Source organism: Pleurodeles waltl, chromosome 5 (genome assembly GCF_031143425.1).
Source record: "Pleurodeles waltl isolate 20211129_DDA chromosome 5, aPleWal1.hap1.20221129, whole genome shotgun sequence".
Lineage (NCBI taxonomy): Eukaryota > Metazoa > Chordata > Amphibia > Caudata > Salamandridae > Pleurodeles > Pleurodeles waltl.
In genome coordinates this window covers 1840104752-1840125862 of record NC_090444.1, presented here as the reverse complement: position 1 = coordinate 1840125862, position 21111 = coordinate 1840104752, and the positions used below count along the sequence as shown (strand labels likewise).

The 21111-nt window shown below is 52.1% G+C and overlaps 1 protein-coding gene across 1 annotated transcript in view; it reads right to left on the bottom strand.

Annotated features, from left to right (window-relative positions):
* Nucleotides 1-21111, bottom strand: part of DNAH8 (dynein axonemal heavy chain 8) — a 9979189-nt gene that overhangs the window by 1744676 nt on the left and 8213402 nt on the right. Inside the window, exon 67 of the mRNA XM_069236651.1 lies at nt 599-814. Coding sequence (XP_069092752.1) covers nt 599-814 — 216 coding nt within the window. The remainder of the gene's footprint in view (nt 1-598; nt 815-21111) is intronic.

The window sequence follows — 21111 nt, the reverse complement described above, 5'->3', positions numbered from 1 at the left end:
GTACTGCTGTTTTAAATCAAAGTTCCATACTTACCTGTATGAAGTACCTTGCATTTTATGTACTAACCTCAAATTTGAATCTTGTGGTTCTAAAAATATATTTTTATATATAAAAACCTATTGGCCTGGAGTAAGTCTTTGAGTGTGTGTTCTTCATTTATTGCCTGTGTGTGTGTGCAACAACAGCTTAACACTACCCTCTGAGAAGCCTACTGCTCGACCACACTACCACAAAACAGAGCATTAGTATTATCTAATTTTGCCACCATCAACCTCTAGGGGGAACCCTTGGACTCTCTGCACACTCTCACTTTGAGATAGTATATGCAGAGCCAACTTCTTCCAGAATGTAAGTATGGAAAGAAAATATATTAGTAAGTAATTTACTCCTCCTACTATTAATAGTGTTATATTGAATCATGTTGCAAAAAAGAATATAAATATGTGGGTAATGGCAGTCAACGCGTGTTGTTGTAGAGTGGGTCAGTGTATTACAAGTGTTAATGGCTTATTGACGTTTTGAATGATATGATAACATACCTTCATTAAATTCTTACTAATTAACTCTATTGTTCTTATAAATATGATTAGATAGTACCTTCAAAGGTAAAACCTCCTTGTTGATTCCGAAAAATAGTGCCATAGCCAGAGTCCATGACAGCAAGCCTGCCACATTACCGCAGACTTTTTTGGCGTTGTCATAGTTGTAATCCTCCATTTGGAAATACGGCTGCAGTAATTCTACCATCTCTGGATTTATTGTATCCTTTGGAAATTGTTGAAGAGACTGCAAGAATCCCGTAGAGCTTAGCAACTAAAAAAGAAAAATTAAATGTATTGCAAGTACAAGTAAACACGAATGGAATCTAACAAGAGTTAAAAGGAATGAATCGAAAAAAAAATCATTTTAGGAGTGTTTCATACGAGAACAATGTGTGACTGGATGCAACGACCCACTACAACTCGTGCCAGTGAACAGAAACATTTTCTCTGGAAACATTTAAAAATTATTGCTATCTCATTGGATTGCAAGGTTTGAAAATGTGTCTTGCACATATTAACAAAAAAACACCTTGGAGTTTTGCCAAGGATAATGCAGCCTCTAATAGGCTAATACATTTCGGGGTGTTTCAGGTCATATATGTTTACTTAAGGTACAAACCGATAAGCTGTTGAAAGCTAACATTTGAGGACTGCAGGTATTACTCCTGAATAATTGTTATTTGGTGGCCTTTTCTGCATTTTAACCAAGTCAATATAATATTTAGATGAAGGACCTCGTTAGACGTTGCCGATCATAGTTTATCCAATATCCACCAAATATTGAGCAGCTTTGTATGTGTTGTCCTCAGTTGACAGACATTCCCTTTCGCTAAAACAATATGAGGAAGGGCCCCTTTCCTGAACGGGCTGCATTAAAAGAGTTAATCTGCACCTTCAAAGAAAGAGTCAGAAATGAATTTGGCATTGCAGGTGATGACCCTGACAAACAAAAAAATAGAGCATAGTGGATACTTTTGATAAAGGGCTGGTATTGTAATTATTTTTTTAGCCTATGTTTGTAAAAATCAATTAACATGCATTAATATGTTATTATGACAGCAAGGTAAATTCAAGTGGGTGGGCGTAACTCGCATAATTCAGTGTAGTATAGTCACATGGAATCACGTAAAACTGCAGCGAAATTATCCATAATTATGCGAAAAAGAGTAATGAATATGTTACTTACCTTTGGTAACGAAATATCTGGTAGAGACTGTAGGAGGCTGGCCTGGCTTATAGTGGGTACCAGAGGTACTTACACCTTGTGCCAGGTCCAGTTATCCCTTATTAGTGTAGAAGAGGTGTTTCTAGCAGCTTAGGCTGATAGAAGGTAGCTATGGCAAAGCAGCTTAGGCTGGACTAGGAGATATGTAAAGCTCCTACTATACCACTGGTGTCATATGCACAATATCATAAGAAAACACAATACACAGAAGTACTAAAAATAAAGGTACTTTATTTTTATGACAAAATGCCAAAAGTATCTCAGTGAGTACCCTCAGTATGAGGATACGTTATATACACAAGATATATATACACAAACCAAAATTATGCAGATAATAGCAAAAGGAAGTAATGCAAGCAATGTAAAGTTACAGTATATTGCAATAGGTGCACATAGGGATAGGGGCAACACAAACCATATTCTCCAAAAGTGGAATGCAAACCACGAATGGACCCCAAACCGATGTGAGCTTGTAGAGGGTCGCTTGGACTGTAAGAAAACAGTGAGGGTTAGAAAAATAGCGCACCCCAAGACCCTGAAAGGTAGGTGTAAAGTGCACCTATATTCCCCAGAGAGCACAGAAGTCGTGATAGGGGAATTCTGCAAGGAAGACCAACACCAGCAATGCAACCAAAGTGGATTTCCGGACGAGAGTACCTGTGGAACAAGGGGACCAAGTCCAAGAGTCGCAACAAAGTCGAGATTGGGCAGATGCCCAGGAAATTTCAGCTGAGGGTGCAAAGAAGCTGCCACCGGATGGTAGAAGCTGTGGATTCTGCAAGAACGAAGAGAGGGCTAGAAACTTCCCCTTTGGAGGATGGATGTCCCACGTTGTGAAGAAGCTTGCAGAGGTGTTCCCACACAGAAAGACCGCAAACAGGCCTTGCTAGCTGAAAGGGTCGCGGTGAGGGTTTTTGGATGCTGCTGTGGCCCAGGAGGGACCAGGATGTCGCCAATTGAGAGAGGAGACAGAGTGGGTGCCCAGCAAGATAGGGAGCCCTCACAGAAGCAGGCAGCACCCGCAGAAGTGCCAGAACAGGCACTACGAAGAGGAGTGAACCAGAGCTCACCCGAAGTCACAAAAGGGAGTCCCACGACGCCGGAGGACAACTCAGAAGGTTGTGCACTGCAGGTTAGAGTGCGGGGAGCCAGGCTTAGCTGTGCACGAAGGAAATCCTGGAAGAGTGCACAGGAGCAGGAGCAGCTGCAAATCAGGCGGTACCCAGCAATGCAGTCTAGCGTGAGGAGGCAAGGACTTACCTACACCAAACTTGGACTGAAGAGTCACTGGACTGTGGGAGTCACTTGGACAGAGTTGCTGAGTTCCATGGACCACGGTCGTCGTGCTGAGAAGAGACCCAGAGGACCGGTGATGCAGTCTTTTGTTGCCAGCGGTTGCAGGGGGAAGATTCCGTCGACCCATGGGAGATTTCTTCAGAGCTCCTGGTGCAGAGAGGAGACAGGCTACCCCCAGAGCATGCACCCCCTGGAAACAGTCGAGAAAGCCGGCAGGATGAAGCGATGCAAGGTTGCTAGTAGTCGTCTTGCTACTTTGTTGCAGTATTGCAGGCGTCCTGAGCAGTCAGCGATCGATCCTTTGGCAGAAGGTGAAGAGGGAGATACAGAAGAACTCTGATGAGCTCTAGCATTCGTTATTTGGTGAGATCTCCAAAGCAGAGACCCTAAATAGCCAGAAAAGGAGGTTTGGCTACCTAGGAAGGAGGATTGGCTACCAAGAGAGGTAAGAGCCTATCAGAAGGAGCCTCTGACGTCACCTGCTGGCACTGGCCACTCAGAGCAGTCCAGTGTCCCACAAACACCTCTGTTTCCAAGATGGCAGAGGTCTGGGACACACTGGAGGAGCTCTGGGCACCTCCCCTGGTATGTGCAGGTCAGGGGAGTGGTCACTCCCCTTTCCTTTGTCCAGTTTCGCGCCAGAGCAGGGCTGGGGGATTCCTAAACCGGTGGAGACTGGCTTATGCAGAGATGGGCACCATCTGTGCCCATCAAAGCATTTCCAGAGGCTGGGGGAGGCTACTCCTCCCCAGCCTTCACACCTATTTCCAAAGGGAGAGGGTGTCTCACTGAGGCTCTGCTAACCAGACCCCAGTGGCTATGCTCTCTCTGCTCTCCAAATTTGTCACTAACAGGCTAGTGACTAAATTTACCAATTCACATTGGCATACTGGTATACCCATATAATTCCCTAGTATATGGTACTGAGGTACGCAGGGTATTGGGGTTCCAGGAGATCCCTATGGGCTGCAGCATTTCTTTTGCCACCCAAAGGGAGCTCTGACAATTCTTACACAGGCCTGCCAGTGCAGACTGAGTGAAATAATGTCCATGTTATTTCACAGCCATTTAGCACTGCACTTAAGTAACTTATAAGTCACCTATATCTCTAACCTTCACCTGGTGAAGGTCGGGTGCAAAGTTACTTAGTGTGTGGGCACCCTGGCACTAGCCAAGGTGCCCCCACATCGTTCAGGGAAAATTCCCCGGACTTTGTGAGTGGGGCGACACTATGGGGGTCATTCTGACCTCGGCGGTAAAAGGCCCTTACCGCTGGTCAGAAGTCCGCCATTCTACCGCCGCGGCCGCGGTACACTGACACGGTCATTCTGACCACCAACGGTGAAACCGCCAAAAATCCGACATCCAAGGAAGGCCGCCACATCAGCGGGCCGCGGAAAACTGGAGATGAACAAACCTCCACCGTCACGCCAACACAAACACGCCCATGCCATTCTGACCCACGAATCCACGCGGCGGTCTTTCAACCGCGGTATTCCATTGGCGGTACACACCGTCGCGGTCAAAATACACACACAGCTCCAAAACACTGCCACATTGGACATTTTGAAATACGCACACCTGAGACACATACAAACAACGCTCCCACACATCCAATCAACTATAAAACACACACCCACATCACCCACAAACCCCCACTAGTTGGAAATCGGAGCGAAGGCGAGAGCGAGAGAGATAGAGATAGCGAGCACAGCAATAGAAAACCCCAACACACACAGGAACCCAACTTCATCACCCACACCACATCTAAGCACACATCACCACATATCACCACGCACATCACCACAAACACCACTCCACACCTCATCTACACCACCCCATGGCACCCCAAAGACACCCAAGGTTTTCGGATCAAGAACTCCGGGTCATGGTGGAGGAAATCATGAGGGTTGAGCCCCAGCTCTTCGGCACACAGGTGCAGCACACCACCATAGCAAGGAAGGCTGAGCTATGGCAAAGGATCGTAGACAGGGTCAACGCTGTGGGACAGCATCCCAGAAATCGGGAAGATATCAGAAAGCGATGGAACGACCTACGGGGGAAGGTGCGCTCGATGATCTCCAGGCACAACATCGCTGTGCAGAAGACTGGCGGCGGACCCCCACCCACCCCACCCCAATTCACAGCATGGGAGCAAGAGGTGGTAAACATCCTGCATCCTGATGGCCTCGCTGGAGTACACGGAGGAATGGACTCTGGTAAGTCGAATCTCAACTACTTCACCCCCCCCAACCACCTGCATGCCAACCCCCCCCCTCCCTCACCCCCAATATCACCCCCCAGCACATAACCTCCCTGCCAATGTCTCACCACCACAACCCACCCTAAACAACACCAACCCCTGAATGCCAACACAAACCATAGACAGCCACCACCAAAGCATGACCATTGCACATACCCATACACCCCCCCCAAACCCTCACAACACCTCCCACAAGGGAATGCCAGCACTGGGGGACAAGGGCACTCAAAATGCACGCCATGGCACACACAGAAACAATAACCATACTCCTTCACCCCTGCAGGACCCGAACGCCAACACACTGCCACGGAGGGTCCAGAGATGTCCATCCCACCCCCAGAACAGGCCCCCAGCGAGGACAGCAGCTCTGTCGACCTAGAACCTGACGACCAGCCCGGACCATCGGGGACCTCTGGACAGTCGGTTCCCCACACACAGACACAGGCCACAGCAGACCCAAACCCCTCTGGGAACACCAGCACAGCTCCCACCCAGCGGGCCCATGCCTCTGTCTCGCGGACGCGTCAATCAGCGGTGTGTCCGCCACTACAGGGCACCCAGGCTGACCCAACACCCCAACAACAACAGGGATCTGGGGGCAGTGGTAGTGGGCACACCGTCCAGGGGACAGAGGCCCGGGGAAACAGGGCAACTGGGAGGGCTGCTGTGCGACGGGGGGGAGGACAGGCCCAGGGAACCGACTCTCCAAGAGGCCCTCACCACCATCATGGGAGCATACCATCAGTCCCAGGAGACGATGGCGACGGTACTGGCCACGTTCACCGAGATCCAGGCACAGCAGGAGGAACACTACATGGGGTTCAGCAATGAACTCCGGGACATCGCTACCGCTATGGGGACAATAGTCCAGGCCCTCAACCGGATAGAAACCACATTGCGGGACCATGTGGCACCGCAAAGGGCCCCTGTCACTAGCCAGGAACAGCCTACCACCTCCGCCAGCGCTAGTGGTCAGGAGGCCCCCACAGAACGACGGGCCACCAGAACCCCACCTCCTGCTGAAGAACAACCACCCCGCAAGAGGAACCTGAGATCTCAAAGGAAGACAGAGTAGGATGCCAAGACCCCCGCCAGCCTAATATCCCCCCCGGATGTCATTCCACTGTCCCACAGTGTCACCCTGTCCAATCTTGAACTGCCCCTCCTCCATCCTTCCACAGCCATATGAACAATGCACCTGTGCGACCGAGAACTGGACTCTCCCCTGGACATAACTCCACCCTCACCCTTCACCGTTTTAATATCATGTACCAATATATAGCACTAAAAATAAATCACTCATTGCACATAAATCATTCTGGAGTCAGCCTGTATTAATTACAAATGTATAACACATTACTTATCAATAATGTTCTGTAACTTATGTGTGGACAACATACCGATGTCTATAAGCATTAGTCCATGGGCTAACCAAGCTGAAGTAACGCAGTGGGTCATACAGCACTGAAAAGGGAAGGGAAAAGTAAACTTCAGTTTAAAAGAACTGGGGGGAAATACACAAAGTAAAGATGCAGGGGGCATTCAGTAAATGTTAAATGGCGTGGGTGATTCCTACCTGTGTGCTACTGAAAATACTGTTGGATAACTCTGTCCCTGTTGTCTGGGTCGTCCTCTGAGTCTTCCTCCTCTTCACTCTCCGCAGGCTCCACAGCTGCTTCAACCCCACCATCTGGACCATCCTCCTGCAGGAAGGGCACCTGACGTCGCAATGCCAGATTGTGAAGCATACAGCAGGCCACGATGATCTGGCACACCTTCTTTGGTGAGTACATCAGGGATCCCCCTGTCATATGTAGGCACCTAAACCTGGCCTTCAGGAGGCCAAAGGTTCTTTCAATGATCCTCCTAGTTCGCCCATGGGCCTCATTGTACCGTTCCTCTGCCCTGGTCCGGGGATTCCTCACTGGGGTCAATAGCCAAGGCAGGTTGGGGTAACCAGAGTCACCAATTAGCCACACACGTTGTCTCTGTAGCTGTTCCATCACATAAGGGATGCTGCTATTTCGCATCACATACGCGTCATGCACTGACCCAGGGAACATGGCATTCACATGGGAGATGTACTGGTCAGCCAAACAGACCACCTGAACGTTCATCGAATGGTAACTTTTCATGTTTCTGTACACCTGCTCATCGTCTTTTGGGGGTACTAAAGCCACATGGGTCCCATCAATGGCACCAATTATGTTGGGGATATGTCCAAGGGCATAAAAATCACCCTTCACAGTGGCCAAATCTACCTCCTCAGGGAATACAATGTAGCGCCGCATGTGTTTCGTCAGGGCAGACAACACTCTAGACAAGATTTTTGAAAACATAGGCTGAGACATTCCAGATGACATGGCCACTGTTGTCTGGAATGAGCCACTTGCCAGAAAATGGAGGACTGACAGAACCTGCACTAGAGGGGGAATTCCTGTGGGTTGGCGGATGGGGGACATCAGGGCTGGCTCCAGCTGGGCACACAGTTCATGTATAGTGGCTCGGTCAAGACGGTATCGTAGTATGATGTGGCGTTCTTCCATTGTCGACAGGTCCACCAGCGGTCGGTACACGCGAGGATTCATCCTTCTCCTCGCAAGTCCCAGCGGACGGTGCCTAGGAAGGACAACATGGAGCACAGAGTCAAGCAAGTCACAGGTACGTTCACCACTGCATGCATAGCAGACGATTATCTATGTATTGAAAGGCATGTATGTGTGGCAATGCAAGGCCTAGGCCTGTGTGACGCAGTACAAATTATGCCATGTGGGCCCTTGAAATGGCGGCTGCCTGACCTGTGAAGTGGGACAATGGGATGTGAGGTCAATGCGCTGGCGTGGCACACCGTGGCGGTAGGCGGTCGAAGACCGCTATACGAAGCCGCATTGGCTAACATTGAAGCCTATGGGTTTCAGGAGCCAATAATGAGGTGCGCCGGCGGTCGCTGTACGCACCGCCGCGGGCGTGACCGCCATTTTCTATCTGCTTAATCACTTCCACAGGAGAGGACCTATACTGCAAGTGCTGCTGTGACCTCGGTCTGGAAGTGACAATGGCTGCTGCGACTGGGGAAAGGGCCCCCGCCTTCAGTTCCGAAGAGTTGGAGAAGCTCGTGGACGGGGTCCTCCCCCAGTATGCGTTACTCTACGGTCCTCCAGACCAACAGGTAAGTACACTGGGTGCACATTGAATGGGCTATGCCTGTGTGGAGTGGGGTGGATGCTAAGTTGGTGGGGTGGGGGCGAATGAGGAGTGCAACGCACGACAGATGAGAGCATGTGCCATATGGCAAGGTTGGGGAGGGGTGGGCCAATCGCATCTAACATGCAGGAATATGATGATTTCTCCTTCCCACCCTGTACATGTCAAATAGGTCAGCGCCCATCAGAAAGTGGACATATGGCGTGCCATCGCCAAGGAAGTCCGGGCCCTGGGGGTCCACGTCAGACGGGGCACCCACTGCCGCAAGAGGTGGGAGGACATCCGCCGCGGGACCAGGAAGACCGCCGAGTCACTGCTGGGGATGGCCTCCCAACCTAGGAGGGGTGCCAGTCGTACCCTGACCCCCCTGATGTCCCGGATCCTGGCGGTGGCCTACCCTGATTTGGATGGGCGCTTGAGGACATCACAGCAGACACAAGGGGGTGAGTATCAGCACATTCTGCTATCTCTCTGCGCAGTGGAGGCGTCTGGGTGGGGGAGGAGGGTTGGGGGTGACATTAGGCCAGGGCGCTTTCTGTAGTGTAGTCCTCTCCTTTAGGCATGGCCCTGTGCTCCCGGCCCCCACCTCTGTAGGGTGACAAGTACAGCTATCCATGGTCCAGCATCACACATGTGCGCCTTTGTCGTCTCTAGACCTGTTGTCCTAGTCAGAAGTACTGAGTAGTGTACCCCGAATGCGCGGCTTAGTGCATGAGGCTCCTGTGTCTGTCCTCTCCGCCAACGGTGTTGACATTGCATGCACTCAACCTGGTCTTCGTTTTTCTCCCCCCACCCTTCTTCTTCGTCTTCTTGTGCATCTGTGCATAAGCATCATCAGGCGGAGGAGAATTGGCATCGGAGCAGGAGGGAGCTGCAAGTCACAAGGCCCCGGTGGGACCAGGAACAGACACCAAGGGCACCAGTGATCCGGAGGGCGAGGGGAGCACCACAACGGGGACCGGTGGTGACACCAGCGACAGCGACACGTCCTCGGATGGGAGCTCCCTAGCGGTGGCGGCAACATCCGGGCCCCCCGCCTCAACAGGTACAGCCGCCACCCAGCGCACCAGCCCCGCCCTCCCAGCAGCCCCTCAGCCTACGCTCCGTGCCCGCTCGCCCAGGAAGGTGGGCGTCTCCTTCGCCCCAGGCACCTCAGCCCCTGCCCCTGTTACCCCTGCTGCCCTTAGTGAGGAGGTCATTGATCTCCTCAGGACACTCATTGTTGGGCAGACTACCCTTTTGAATGCCATCCAGGGGGTAGAAACGGAGGTGCATCGGAGCAATGCCTACCTGGAGGGCATTCATTCGGGTCAGGCTGCCCATCAACGATCGTTCAATGCTCTGGCCTCAGCACTGACGGCAGCCATTGTCCCTGTTTCCAGCCTCCCTCTTCTGACTGCCTCCAGCCTGTCTCTGTCTCCTGTCCCTCAGCCTATCCCATCCACACCATCAGACCAGCCTGCACACACCTCAACACCCAAGGACAGCTCATCCAGACACAAGCACCACAGAACCCACAAGCATTCACGCAAGCAACACCCAGATGCAGACATTCCAACAGTCACTACCACCTCTGTGTCCCCCTCCTCCTCGTCTCCCTCCTCCCTCCCTGTGACGTCTACACTCACAGCTGCATGCACACCACCATCAGCCAGTGCTTCCATCACCAGCACACCCTCCAGTCCGCACACGTGCAGTCACCACCCCCACTGCCATTTACACGTCCCCTGTGTCCTCTCCCACTGTGTCAGTCACCCCCTCTTCCAAGACACACAAACGCAGGCAGACACCCACCCAACAGCCAACCACCTCACCACAGCCTCCAGCACATGCACCTGCACCCAAAGACAGCACACCTGACTCTCCTACAACCACATCCTCTTCCTCCACTTCCATCTCCACTTCTCCTACCTATTACCTTGGTCCTAAGAAACTTTTCCTTGCTAATCTTGACCTCTTTCCCTCCACTGACCCACCCCCTCCATCTGCAAAGAGTCCCAAGAGCACCTCAGCCACCACCAGCCCAGCTTCGAGTGTCACTGTGGTGCATGGGTTCTGGAGCCCACCCTTTGCCAGCAGTGACACCTCAATCAGCAGCAAGGGGACAGCCAGCCCCCCACCAGGCAAGAAGACCAGGAAGCTGAAGGGCCGCCGTGAGAGGACTGACATGGCTGCCCCCAAGGAGCCAAGTTCGCCCACTTCACCAGCCACAACAGCTAGGGGAGGCAAGGGCCCGAGAGCCCCATCTAAGGAGCGAAAGGGCAGCAGGGCGGAAAAGTCAGCCAGCAGGAGCGCGGAGCAGGAGGGGCCCACAAGCCCCATCCCGGGTGTTAGGAAGGACACCAAAGGGCCCAGGACTCCGTCACCGAAGGGTCCAGCAACAGCACGGTCGGAGGGCGAGTGAGCAGGGAGTCCAGGCCAGGTCTGGCTCCCTTGACCTACTGGACGAGCACCGCGGAAGAGGGCCCCGCCGTGCAGAAGAGCACCGCTGAACAGGGCCCCGCCGTGCAGAAGAGCACCGCTGAAGAGGGCCCGCCGTGCAGAAGAGCACCGCTGAACAGGGCCCCGCCGTGCAGAAGAGCACCGCTGAAGAGGGCCCCGCCGTGCAGAAGAGCACCGCTGAAGAGGGCCCCGCCGTGCAGAAGAGCACCGCTGAACAGGGCCCCGCCGTGCAGAAGAGCACCGCTGAAAAGGGCCCCGCCGTGCAGAAGAGCACCGCTGAAGAGGGCCCCGCCGTGCAGAAGAGCACCGCTGAACAGGGCCCCGCCGTGCAGAAGAGCACCGCTGAACAGGGCCCCGCCGTGCAGAAGAGCACCGCTGAACAGGGCCCCGCCATGCAGAAGAGCACCGCTGAAGAGGGCCCCGCCGTGCAGAAGAGCACCGCTGAACAGGGCCCCGCCGTGCAGAAGAGCACCGCTGAACAGGGCCCCGCCGTGCAGAAGAGCACCGCTGAACAGGGCCCCGCCATCTCAAGCACCGCTCCGCTGGGCCCTCATCCCAAGCACCGCTCCGCTGGGCCCTCCATCCCAAGCACCGCTCCGCTGGGCCCTTCATCTCAAGCACCGCTCCGCTGGGCCCCGCCGTCTCAAGCACCGCTCCGCTGGGCCCTCCATCCCAAGCACTGCTCCGCTGGGCCCTTCATCTCAAGCACCGCTCCGCTGGGCACCGCCGTCTGAAGCACCGCTCCGCTGGGCCCTCCATCCCAAGCACCGCTCCGCTGTGCCCCGCCATCTCAAGCACCGCTCCGCTGGGCACCGCCGTCTCAAGCACCGCTCCGCTGGGCCCTCCATCCCAAGCACCGCTCCGCTGGGCCCCACCATCTCAAGCACCGCTCCGCTGGGCACCGCCGTCTCAAGCACCGCTCCGCTGGGCCCTCCATCCCAAGCACCGCTCCGCTGGGCCCTTGATCTCAAGCACCGCTCCGCTGGGCACCGCCGTCTCAAGCACCGCTCTGCTGGGCCCTCCATCCCAAGCACCGCTCCGCTGGGCCCTTCATCTCAAGCACCGCTCCGCTGGGCACCGCCGTCTCAAGCACCGCTCCGCTGGGCCCTCCATCCCAAGCACCGCTCCGCTGTGCCCCGCCATCTCAAGCACCGCTCCGCTGGGCACCGCCGTCTCAAGCACCGCTCCGCTGGGCCCTCCATCCCAAGCACCGCTCCGCTGGGCCCCGCCATCTCAAGCACCTCTCCGCTGGGCACCGCCGTCTCAAGCACCGCTCCGCTGGGCCCTCCATCCCAAGCACCGCTCCGCTGGGCCCCTTCATCTCAAGCACCGCTCCGCTGGGCCCTTCATCTCAAGCACCGCTCCGCTGGGCCCTTCATCTCAAGCACCGCTCCGCTGGGCCCCGCCGTCTCAAGCACCGCTCCGCTGGGCCCTCCATCCCAAGCACCGCTCCGCTGGGCCCTTCATCTCAAGCACCGCTCCGCTGGGCCCTTCCTGTCAAGCACTGTTAACGGTTCACTGTGCCCACCATGCCTCCTCCTTGACCAGTGGAGACTGTAATCCACCTGATGGACTGTGGCTTTGCACTCCCCAGGATTGATCTGTGGGCAACCCACCCACTGTAGAGACTTGTGAGACTGTGGCTTTGCACTCCCCAGGATTGATCAGTGGGCAAGCCACCCACTGTAGAGACTTGAGAGACTGTGGCTTTGCACTCCCCAGGATGGCCGAGTGGACAACCCACCCACTGTAGAGACTTGTGAGACTGTGGCTTTGCACTCCCCAGGATGTAACAGTGGGCAACCCACCCACTGTAGAGACTTGAGTGACTGTGGCTTTGCACTCCCCAGGATGGCCGAGTGGGCATGGTGGCCCCTTCGTGGATCTGGCGTTGTGGAATCTTGTGTCTGTGGTGCCCCCCCTTCCCTTCCCCCTGAGGTGCCTGTAGTTATTTCATCAGATGCCCCTGCAGTGTTCTCTCCAAAGGACTCAGGTCTCCTGTGTGGGCTTTGCCCTTGTGTTGCTACACTTTGGCCCACGGGCACTTTGAATCTCGTTTGTTGTGCAGGACTTATTGCCTCGGATTTTCGTATACACTGGATATTGAATTTGGATTTTTGAGTTGTTATTGCTATTTGACCGTGACTTATCAGTGGTTTTTTTTTCCCATAAATTTCGAGTCACTATTTAATTATGTCCTTGTTTTCTTTACGGGGTTTGGGTGGTTTCACTGTGACTTGTTGCTCTGCATTGGTGTGTACATGGTTTGGGTGTATCGCGTATGTGTGCACGTGACCTTTCGTCCTCCCCCCTCCCCTGTGTCGTAGGTGCAGTACTCACCGTTGTCGTCTGCGCCGGCGTTCGTACTCGTGGTAGATGAGCAGGTAGACGAGAGCAGGTAGGATGTTTAATTCGGGTTCCATGCTGTCCTCCTTCCTCGTGGAGTGCGTAGAGGTGTGCGTTTTCCCGTTCGTAGTCTGTTTCCGCCGTGTTTTTATCGGCGGTGCTCCCGCCCGGAAAAGGTGGCGGATTGGCCGGTCATGATAGTGTGGGCGGAACATTGTCTGCCGCCTGGCTGTTGGCGGTGACCGCTGAGCTGTTTGTCGGTCTCGCCGTGGCGGTCGGAGTGTTAATGTGGCGGGCTGTGTTGGCGGTTCCCGCCAGGGTCAGAATTCCATTTTTTGGACCGCCGGCCTGTTGGCGGGTTGGGCCGCCGCTTTATCACCGACCGGCAGGGTTAGAATCAGCCCCTATGTATAGTGTCACAATGGTAACTCCGATCATGGCCATATAACATGTCTAAGAGCATGTAATTGTCACCCCAATACCATTCTGGTATTGGGGGATCAATTCCATGATCCCCTGGGTCTCTAGCACAGTACCCGGGTACTGCCAACTGCCTTTCCGGGGTCTCCATTGCAGCTGCTGCTGCTGCCAAGCCCTCAGACAGGTTTCTGCCCTCCTGGGGTCCAGGCAGCCCTGGCCCAGGAAGGCAGAATAAAGGACATCCCTTTGGAAACAGGTGTGAGGGCTGGGGAGGAGTAGCCTCCCCCAGCCTTTGGAAATTCTTTTGATGGGCACAGATGGTGCCCATCTCTCCATAAGCCAGTCTACACCGGTTCAGGGATCCCCCAGCCCTGTTCTGGCACGAAACCGGACAAAGGAAAGGGGAGTGACCACTCCCCTGACCTGCACCTCCCAGGGGAGGTGCGCAGAGCTCCTCCAGTGTGTCCCAGACGTCTGCCATCTTGGAAACAGAGGTGTTGGGGGCACACTGGACTGCTCTGAGTGGCCAGTGCCAGCAGGTGACGTCAGAGGCTCCTTCTGATAGGCTCTTACCTCTCTTGGTAGCCAATCCTCCTAACCTGGTTGCCAAACCTCCTTTTCTGGCTATTTAGGGTCTCTGCTTTGGGGAATTCTTCAGATAAAGAATGCAAGAGCTCACCAGAGTTCCTCTGCATCTCCCTCTTCACCTTCTGCCAAAGGATCGACCATTGACTGCTCAGGACGCCTGCAAAACTGCAACAAAGTAGCAAGACGACTACTAGCAACATTGTAGCACCTCATCCTGCCGGCTTTCTCGACTGTTTACAGGTGGTGCATGCTCTGAGGGTAGCCCGCCTTCACCCTGCACCAGAAGCTCCGAACAAATCTCCCGTGGGTCGACGGAATCGTCCCCCTGCTAACTCAGGCACCAAAAGACTGCATCACTGGTCCTCTGGGTCCCCTCTCATCCTGACAAGCATGGTCCCTGGAACTCAGCAACTCTGTCCAAGTGACACCCACAGTCCAGTTATCCCTCAGTCCAAGTTTGGTGGAGGTAAGTTCTTGCCTCCCGACTCAAGACTGCATTGCTGGGAACCGCGTGATTTACAGCTGCTCCAGCTCCTGTGCACTCTTCCAGGATTTCCGCCATTCACAGCCAAGACAGGGTCCCCGGCACTCCTTTCTGCACTGCACAACCTTCTGAGTTATACTCCGGCGTCGTGGGACTCCCTTTTGTGACTTCACGTGGACTCTGGTTCACTTTCCTTCCAGGTGCCTGTTCAGGTACTTTTTTGGGTGCTGCCTGCTTCTGTGAGGGCTCCCTTAGTTGCTGGGTGCCCCATCTGTCTCCTCCTCCAAGTGGCGACATCCTGGTCCCTCGTGGGCCACAGCAGCACCCAAAAACCTCTACTGCGACCCTTGCAGCTAGCAAGGCTTGTCTGCGGTCTTTCTGCGTGGGAACACATCTGCAAGTTCCTAGTCCTCTTCTTTCTTGCAGAACTCCAAGCTTCTTGCAACCGGTGTCAGCTTCCTTGCACCCTCAGCTGGCATTTCCTGGGCTCCTGCCCACTCTCGACACTGTCGCGACTATTGGACTTGGTCCCCTTGTCTTACAGGTACTCAGGTCCGGAAATCCACTGTTGTTGCATTGCTGGTGTTTGTTCTTCCTGCAGAATCCCTCTATCAGGACTTCTGTGCTCTCTGGGGGTAGTAGGTGCACTTTACACCTACCTTTCAGGGTCTTGGGGTGGGCTATTTTTCTAACCCTCACTGGTTTCTTACAGTCCAAGCGACCCTCTACAAGCTCACATAGGTTTGGGGTCCATTCGTGGTTCGCATTCCACTTTTGGAGTATATGGTTTGTGTTTCCCCTATACCTATGTGCACCTATTGCAATCTACTGTAACTTTACATTGCTTGCATTACTTCCTTTTGCTATTATCTGCATAATTTTGGTTTGTGTATATATATCTTGTGTATATAACTTATCCTCATACTGAGGGTACTCACTGAGATACTTTTGGCATATTGTCATAAAAATAAAGTACCTTTATTTTTAGTACTTCTGTGTATTGTGTTTTCTTATGATATTGTGCATATGACACCAGTGGTATAGTAGGAGCTTTACATGTCTGCTAGTTCAGCCTAAGCTGCTTTGCCATAGCTACCTTCTATCAGCCTAAGCTGCTAGAAACACCTCTTCTGCACTAATAAGGGATAACTGGACCTGGCACAAGGTGTAAGTACCTCTGGTACCCACTACAAGCCAGGCCAGCCTCCTACATTGCTTGTGCAGCGGTGGGATAAGTACTTGTAACTACTTACCACTTTGTCATTGTGTACTTTTCATAAGAGAATAATATACAAAACAGTTCAGTGTAAAAGGTTTGCTTTTCTCCTCTTAAACTTTTTACAAAGTTCTGAAAAGTTTTCTAAAACTTCTAAAGGTTTTCTAAAAGTTAGAACAAGTTTTTTTCTCTGTTCTTTAAAAAGTTCTGAAACTTTTTCTTCCTTCTCACTGTCTCTAAACCTCCTGTTATCATTTCTGTGGTAGATTATACTCTTAAAATGGTCAATACAACTTATGACAATTTGAATTATAAGAGCCTAAGGAGTCTCTGTTTAGATAGAGGTTTAGTGATAGGAAAGAACCCTACAAAAGAGTTTCTATTTAACATGCTTTTTGTACATGATGACTCCCAAGCAGGCACATCAAATGAGAGGTTAATAGAAGGTTCCCATCTGACTCAGGGGATCTCCTTGAGGGAGGTGGGTAGGGTTCTGAACAGGATCTGCCCCCTAGCAGGACACCCAGTAATGTTGGTAGTAATGGAGGTCCCCATCACAGTAGGGAAGTCTTTATTCCTAGAGGCCAAGTTGCTAGGGTCCAGTCAGTTACGGACAGATCCCCCTCTGTTGTTTCAAACTTGTCTTCTGTGTCCAAGCATTCCCAACCCACCCACCCTGAGGATAACTTGTTAGAAAGGGAACTCAAAATGTTGAGGGTTGAAGAGACCAGACTGAAGCTTAAACAGCAACAGCTGGCCTTAGATGGGGAATCCCTAGACCTGGAGAAGGAAAGACAGAGATTGGGGTTTGGACCCCATGGTGGCAGCAGCAGTATTCCTGATAGTAATCCTGTTAGAGAGCATGATTCCAGGAATCTGCACAAGATAGGCCCCCCTTACAAGGAGGGGGATGACATCAACAAGTGGTTTGCTGCACTTGAGAGGGCCTGTATGGTACAGGGTGTCACTCAAAGGCAGTGGGCTGCTATTTTGTGTCTATCTTGCACTGGAAAGGGTAGGGATAGGCTCCTTACTGTTAGAGAAAGTGAAGCTAACGATTTTGCAGTTTTGAAGGATGCACTCTTGGATGGATTTGGCTTAACCACTGATCAATACAGGATTAAGTTCAGAGACACCAGAAAAGAGTCCTCACAAGACTGGACAGACTTTGTAGACTGTTCAGTGAAGGTCTTGGAGGGGTGGTTACCTGGCAGTAAAGTATCTGACTACGAAAGCCTGTATAATCTTATTCTGAGAGGGCATATTCTGAATAACTGTGTGTCTGACTTGTTACACCAATATCTAGTGGACTCAGATCTGACCTCTCCCCAAGAATTGGGAAAGAAGGCAGACAAATGGGTCAGAACAAGAGTGAACAGAAAAGTTCATAAGGGAGTGACAAGGATGGCAAGAAGAAGGATGGTGAGAAATCTCAGGATAAGCATGGGGATAAGGGTGAAACCAAAGATCCTTCTTCAAATCCTAAACACTCTTCAGGGGTTGGGGATAAATCAAATTCTTCCTCTTCTTCACAACACACACACATTAAAAAGCCTTGGTGCTATGTGTGTAAAAAAAAAGGCCATTGGCACGGGGATAAGTCCTGTCCAGGTAAACCCCCTGAGCCAACCACCACTAATACATCAAACTCTAGTGCCCCTAGTAGTAGTGGTAATAGAGCTGGGACTGCTGGCAACAGTCAAAGTAAGGGTGTAGTTGGGTTCACTTATGGGTCCATCATAGAAACTGGGGTAGTCAGTCCCATGACAGTTTCTGTCACAGCTAGTGGCATTGGCCTTGACAAACTGGCTGATTGTCCCCTTACAATGGATACGTACAGGCAGTCAGTTTCAATAAATGGTGTAGAGGTCCAGGCCTACAGGTGCCAGTATCACTTTGGTGACTGAAATCCTAGTGGCTCCTGAACACATCATTGGACAACAGTACAAAATTATTGATCTCCATAACTCCACTAAGTTTCTTCCCTTAGCTATAGTTCAGCTTAGTTGGGGTGGAGTTACTGGTCCTAAGCAGGTGGTGGTATCATCTAGCTTACCTGTAGACTGTCTCCTAGGTAATGACCTAGAGGCCTCAGGTTGGGCTGAGGTAGAGTTTCATACCCATGCAGCCATGCTGGGTATCCCTGAGGAATTGCTTCCTCTCATTTCAACTGAAATGAAAAAGCAAAGGGGAGGAACAGGCCTGAAAACTCAAAATCCTTCTCCAACAACAGGTAAAAAGGGCATCGCAGTATCCCCTAACCACCCTGCCATTCAGGATACCATTCCTGTGGTAGGAGAAACCTCTCCTGGGGTGGCACCTGTACCAAGGGAACCATCAGCTGGCACAGCTGTACTCCCTGAGGTGGAAGTACCTGTCTGTGGGATAACTAATATTGGTGAGAAAAAGTCCACCATTGTAATTAACATGGAGAATCCCTCCTACCCTCCCAGAGAAACTTTAGTGCAGCAACCCTGCACTGCCTCACAACACTTAGGACAGCAGCCCTGCCCTAGTGTGGAGCTCATAGGACAGCATCCCTGACCTGCTCCAAAACAAGAGAATCAGCATCCCTTTTCTCTCTTACAGCCATATGGACAACGTTTTTGCCCAGCTATGGCTTTACTGAGACAGCATCCCTGTCTGGCATTCTCATCACTAGAAATAGGTCCAGTGGACAATTCCCACTGTTCTAAACTAAAACTTACTGATAGGAACTCTCACAATATATCTTCACATTGTTGGTTAGCTAATAAACCTCAAACATGGTGGTTTACATCCCCACAGGGAAGTAACCATATAGTGGATGAAAAAGGGAGTAACCAGTCTATTGCAGAGCTACTCTCCATTTATCACCACTTAGACAATAAAGACTCAACTGGCCAAAGTTAGCCTTATTGTCCTTCGTTCGGGGGGTGGTTTGTGTGAGAAAGTAGCCTCTTTCTAGCCTTGTTACCCCCCCCTTTGCCTGTTTGTGAGTATATGTCAGGGTGTTTTCACTGTATCACTGGGATCCTGCTAGCCAGGGCCCAGTGCTCATAGTGACAACCCTATGTTTTCAGTATATTTGTTATGTGTCACTGGGACCCTGCTAGCCAGGACCCCAATGCTCATAAGTTGGTGGCGTATATGTATGTGTTCCCTGTGTGATGCCTAACTGTCTCACTGAGGCTCTGCTAACCAGAACCTCAGTGGTTATGCTCTCTCTGCTTTCCAAATTTATCACTAACAAGCTAGTGACTAAATTTACCAATTCACATTGGCATACTGGTACATCCACATAATTCCCTATTGTATGGTACTGATGTACCCAGGGTATTTGGGGTTCCAGGAGATCCCTATGGGCTGCAGCATTTCTTTTGCCACCCATAGGGAGCTCTCACAATTCTTACACAGGCCTGCCAGTGCAGCCTGAGTGAAATAACATCTGCGTTATTTCACAGCCATTTACCACTGCACTTAAGTAACTTATAAGTCACCTATATGTCTAACCTTCGAATGGACCCCAAACCTATGTGAGCTTGTAGAGGTTGCGGGGACTGTAAGAAAACAGTGAGGGTTAGAAAAATAACCCACCCCAAGACCCTGTAAGGTAGGTGTAAAGTGCACCTACAAGACCCAGAGAGCACAGAAGTCGTGATAGGGGGATTCTGCAAGGAAAACCAACACCAGCAATGCAACAACAGTGGATTTCCGGACCTGAGTACCTGTAAAAAAAGAGGACCAAGTCTAGGAGTCGCGACAGTGTCGAGAGTGGGCAGATGCCCAGGAAATGCCAGCTGAGGGTGCAAAGGAGCTGCCACTGGATGGAAGAAGCTTGGTGTTTTGCAAGAACGAAGAGGACTAGGAAATTCCCCTTTGGAGGATAGATGTCACACGTCATGAAGAAGCTTACAGAGGTATTGCCACGCAGAAAGACCGCAAACAAGCCTTGCTAGCTGCAAGGGTCGCGGTTAGGGTTTTTGGATGCTGCTGTGGCCCAGGAGGGACCAGGATGTCGCCACTTGGATGAGGAGACAGAGGGGGAACCCAGCAAGTCAGGGTGCCCTAACAGAAGCAGGCAGCACCCACAGAAGTACCAGATCAGGCACTTAGAAGAGGAGTGAACCAGAGTCCACCCCAAGTCAGAAAAGAGAGTCCCACGACGCTGGAGGACAACTCAGAAGGTTGTGCACTGCAGGTTAGAGTGTCGGGGACCCAGGCTTGGCTGTGCACGAAGGAAATCCTGGAAGAGTGCACAGAAGCCGGAGCTGCTAAAAATCATGCGGTACCCAGCAATGCAGTCTAGAGTGGGGAGGCAGGGACTTACTTCCACCAAACTTGGACTGAAGAGTCACTGGACTGTGGGAGTCACTTGGACAGAGTTGCTGAGTTCCAGGGACCACGCTTGTCATGCTGAGAGGGGACCCAGAGGACCGGTGATGCAGTCTTTTGTTGTCTGCAGTTGCAGGGGGAAGATTCCGTCGACCCACAGGAGATTTCTTCAGAGCTCCCTGTGCAGAAAGGAGGCAGGTTACCCCCAGAGCATGCACCACCAGGAAATAGTTGAGAAAGCCGGCAGGATGAGGCGATACAAGGTTGCAGTAGTCGTCTTGGCTACTTTGTTGTGGTTTTGCAGGCGTCCTGAGCAGTCAGCGGTCGATCCTTTGGCAGAAGGTGAAGAGGGAGATGCAGAGGAACTCTGGTGAGCTCTTGCATTCAGTATCTGAAGAATTCCCCAAAATAGAGACCCTAAATAGCCAGAAAAGGAGGTTTGGATACCTAGGAAAGAGGATAGGCTAGTAAGAAAGGTAAGAGCCTATCAGAAGGAGTCTCTGACTTCACCTGCTGGCACTGGCCACTCAGAGCAGTCCAGTGTGCCAGCAACACCTCTGTTTCCAAAATGGCAGAGGTCTGGGGCACACTGGAGGAGCTCTGGGCACCTCCCCTGGAAGGTGCATGTCAGGGGAGTGGTCACTCCCCTTTCCTTTGTCCAGTTTTGCGCCAGAGCAGGGCTGGGGGATCCTTAAACCGGTGTAGACTGGCTTATGCAGAGATGGGCAGCATCTGTGCCCATCAAAGTATATCCAGAGGCTGGGGGAGGC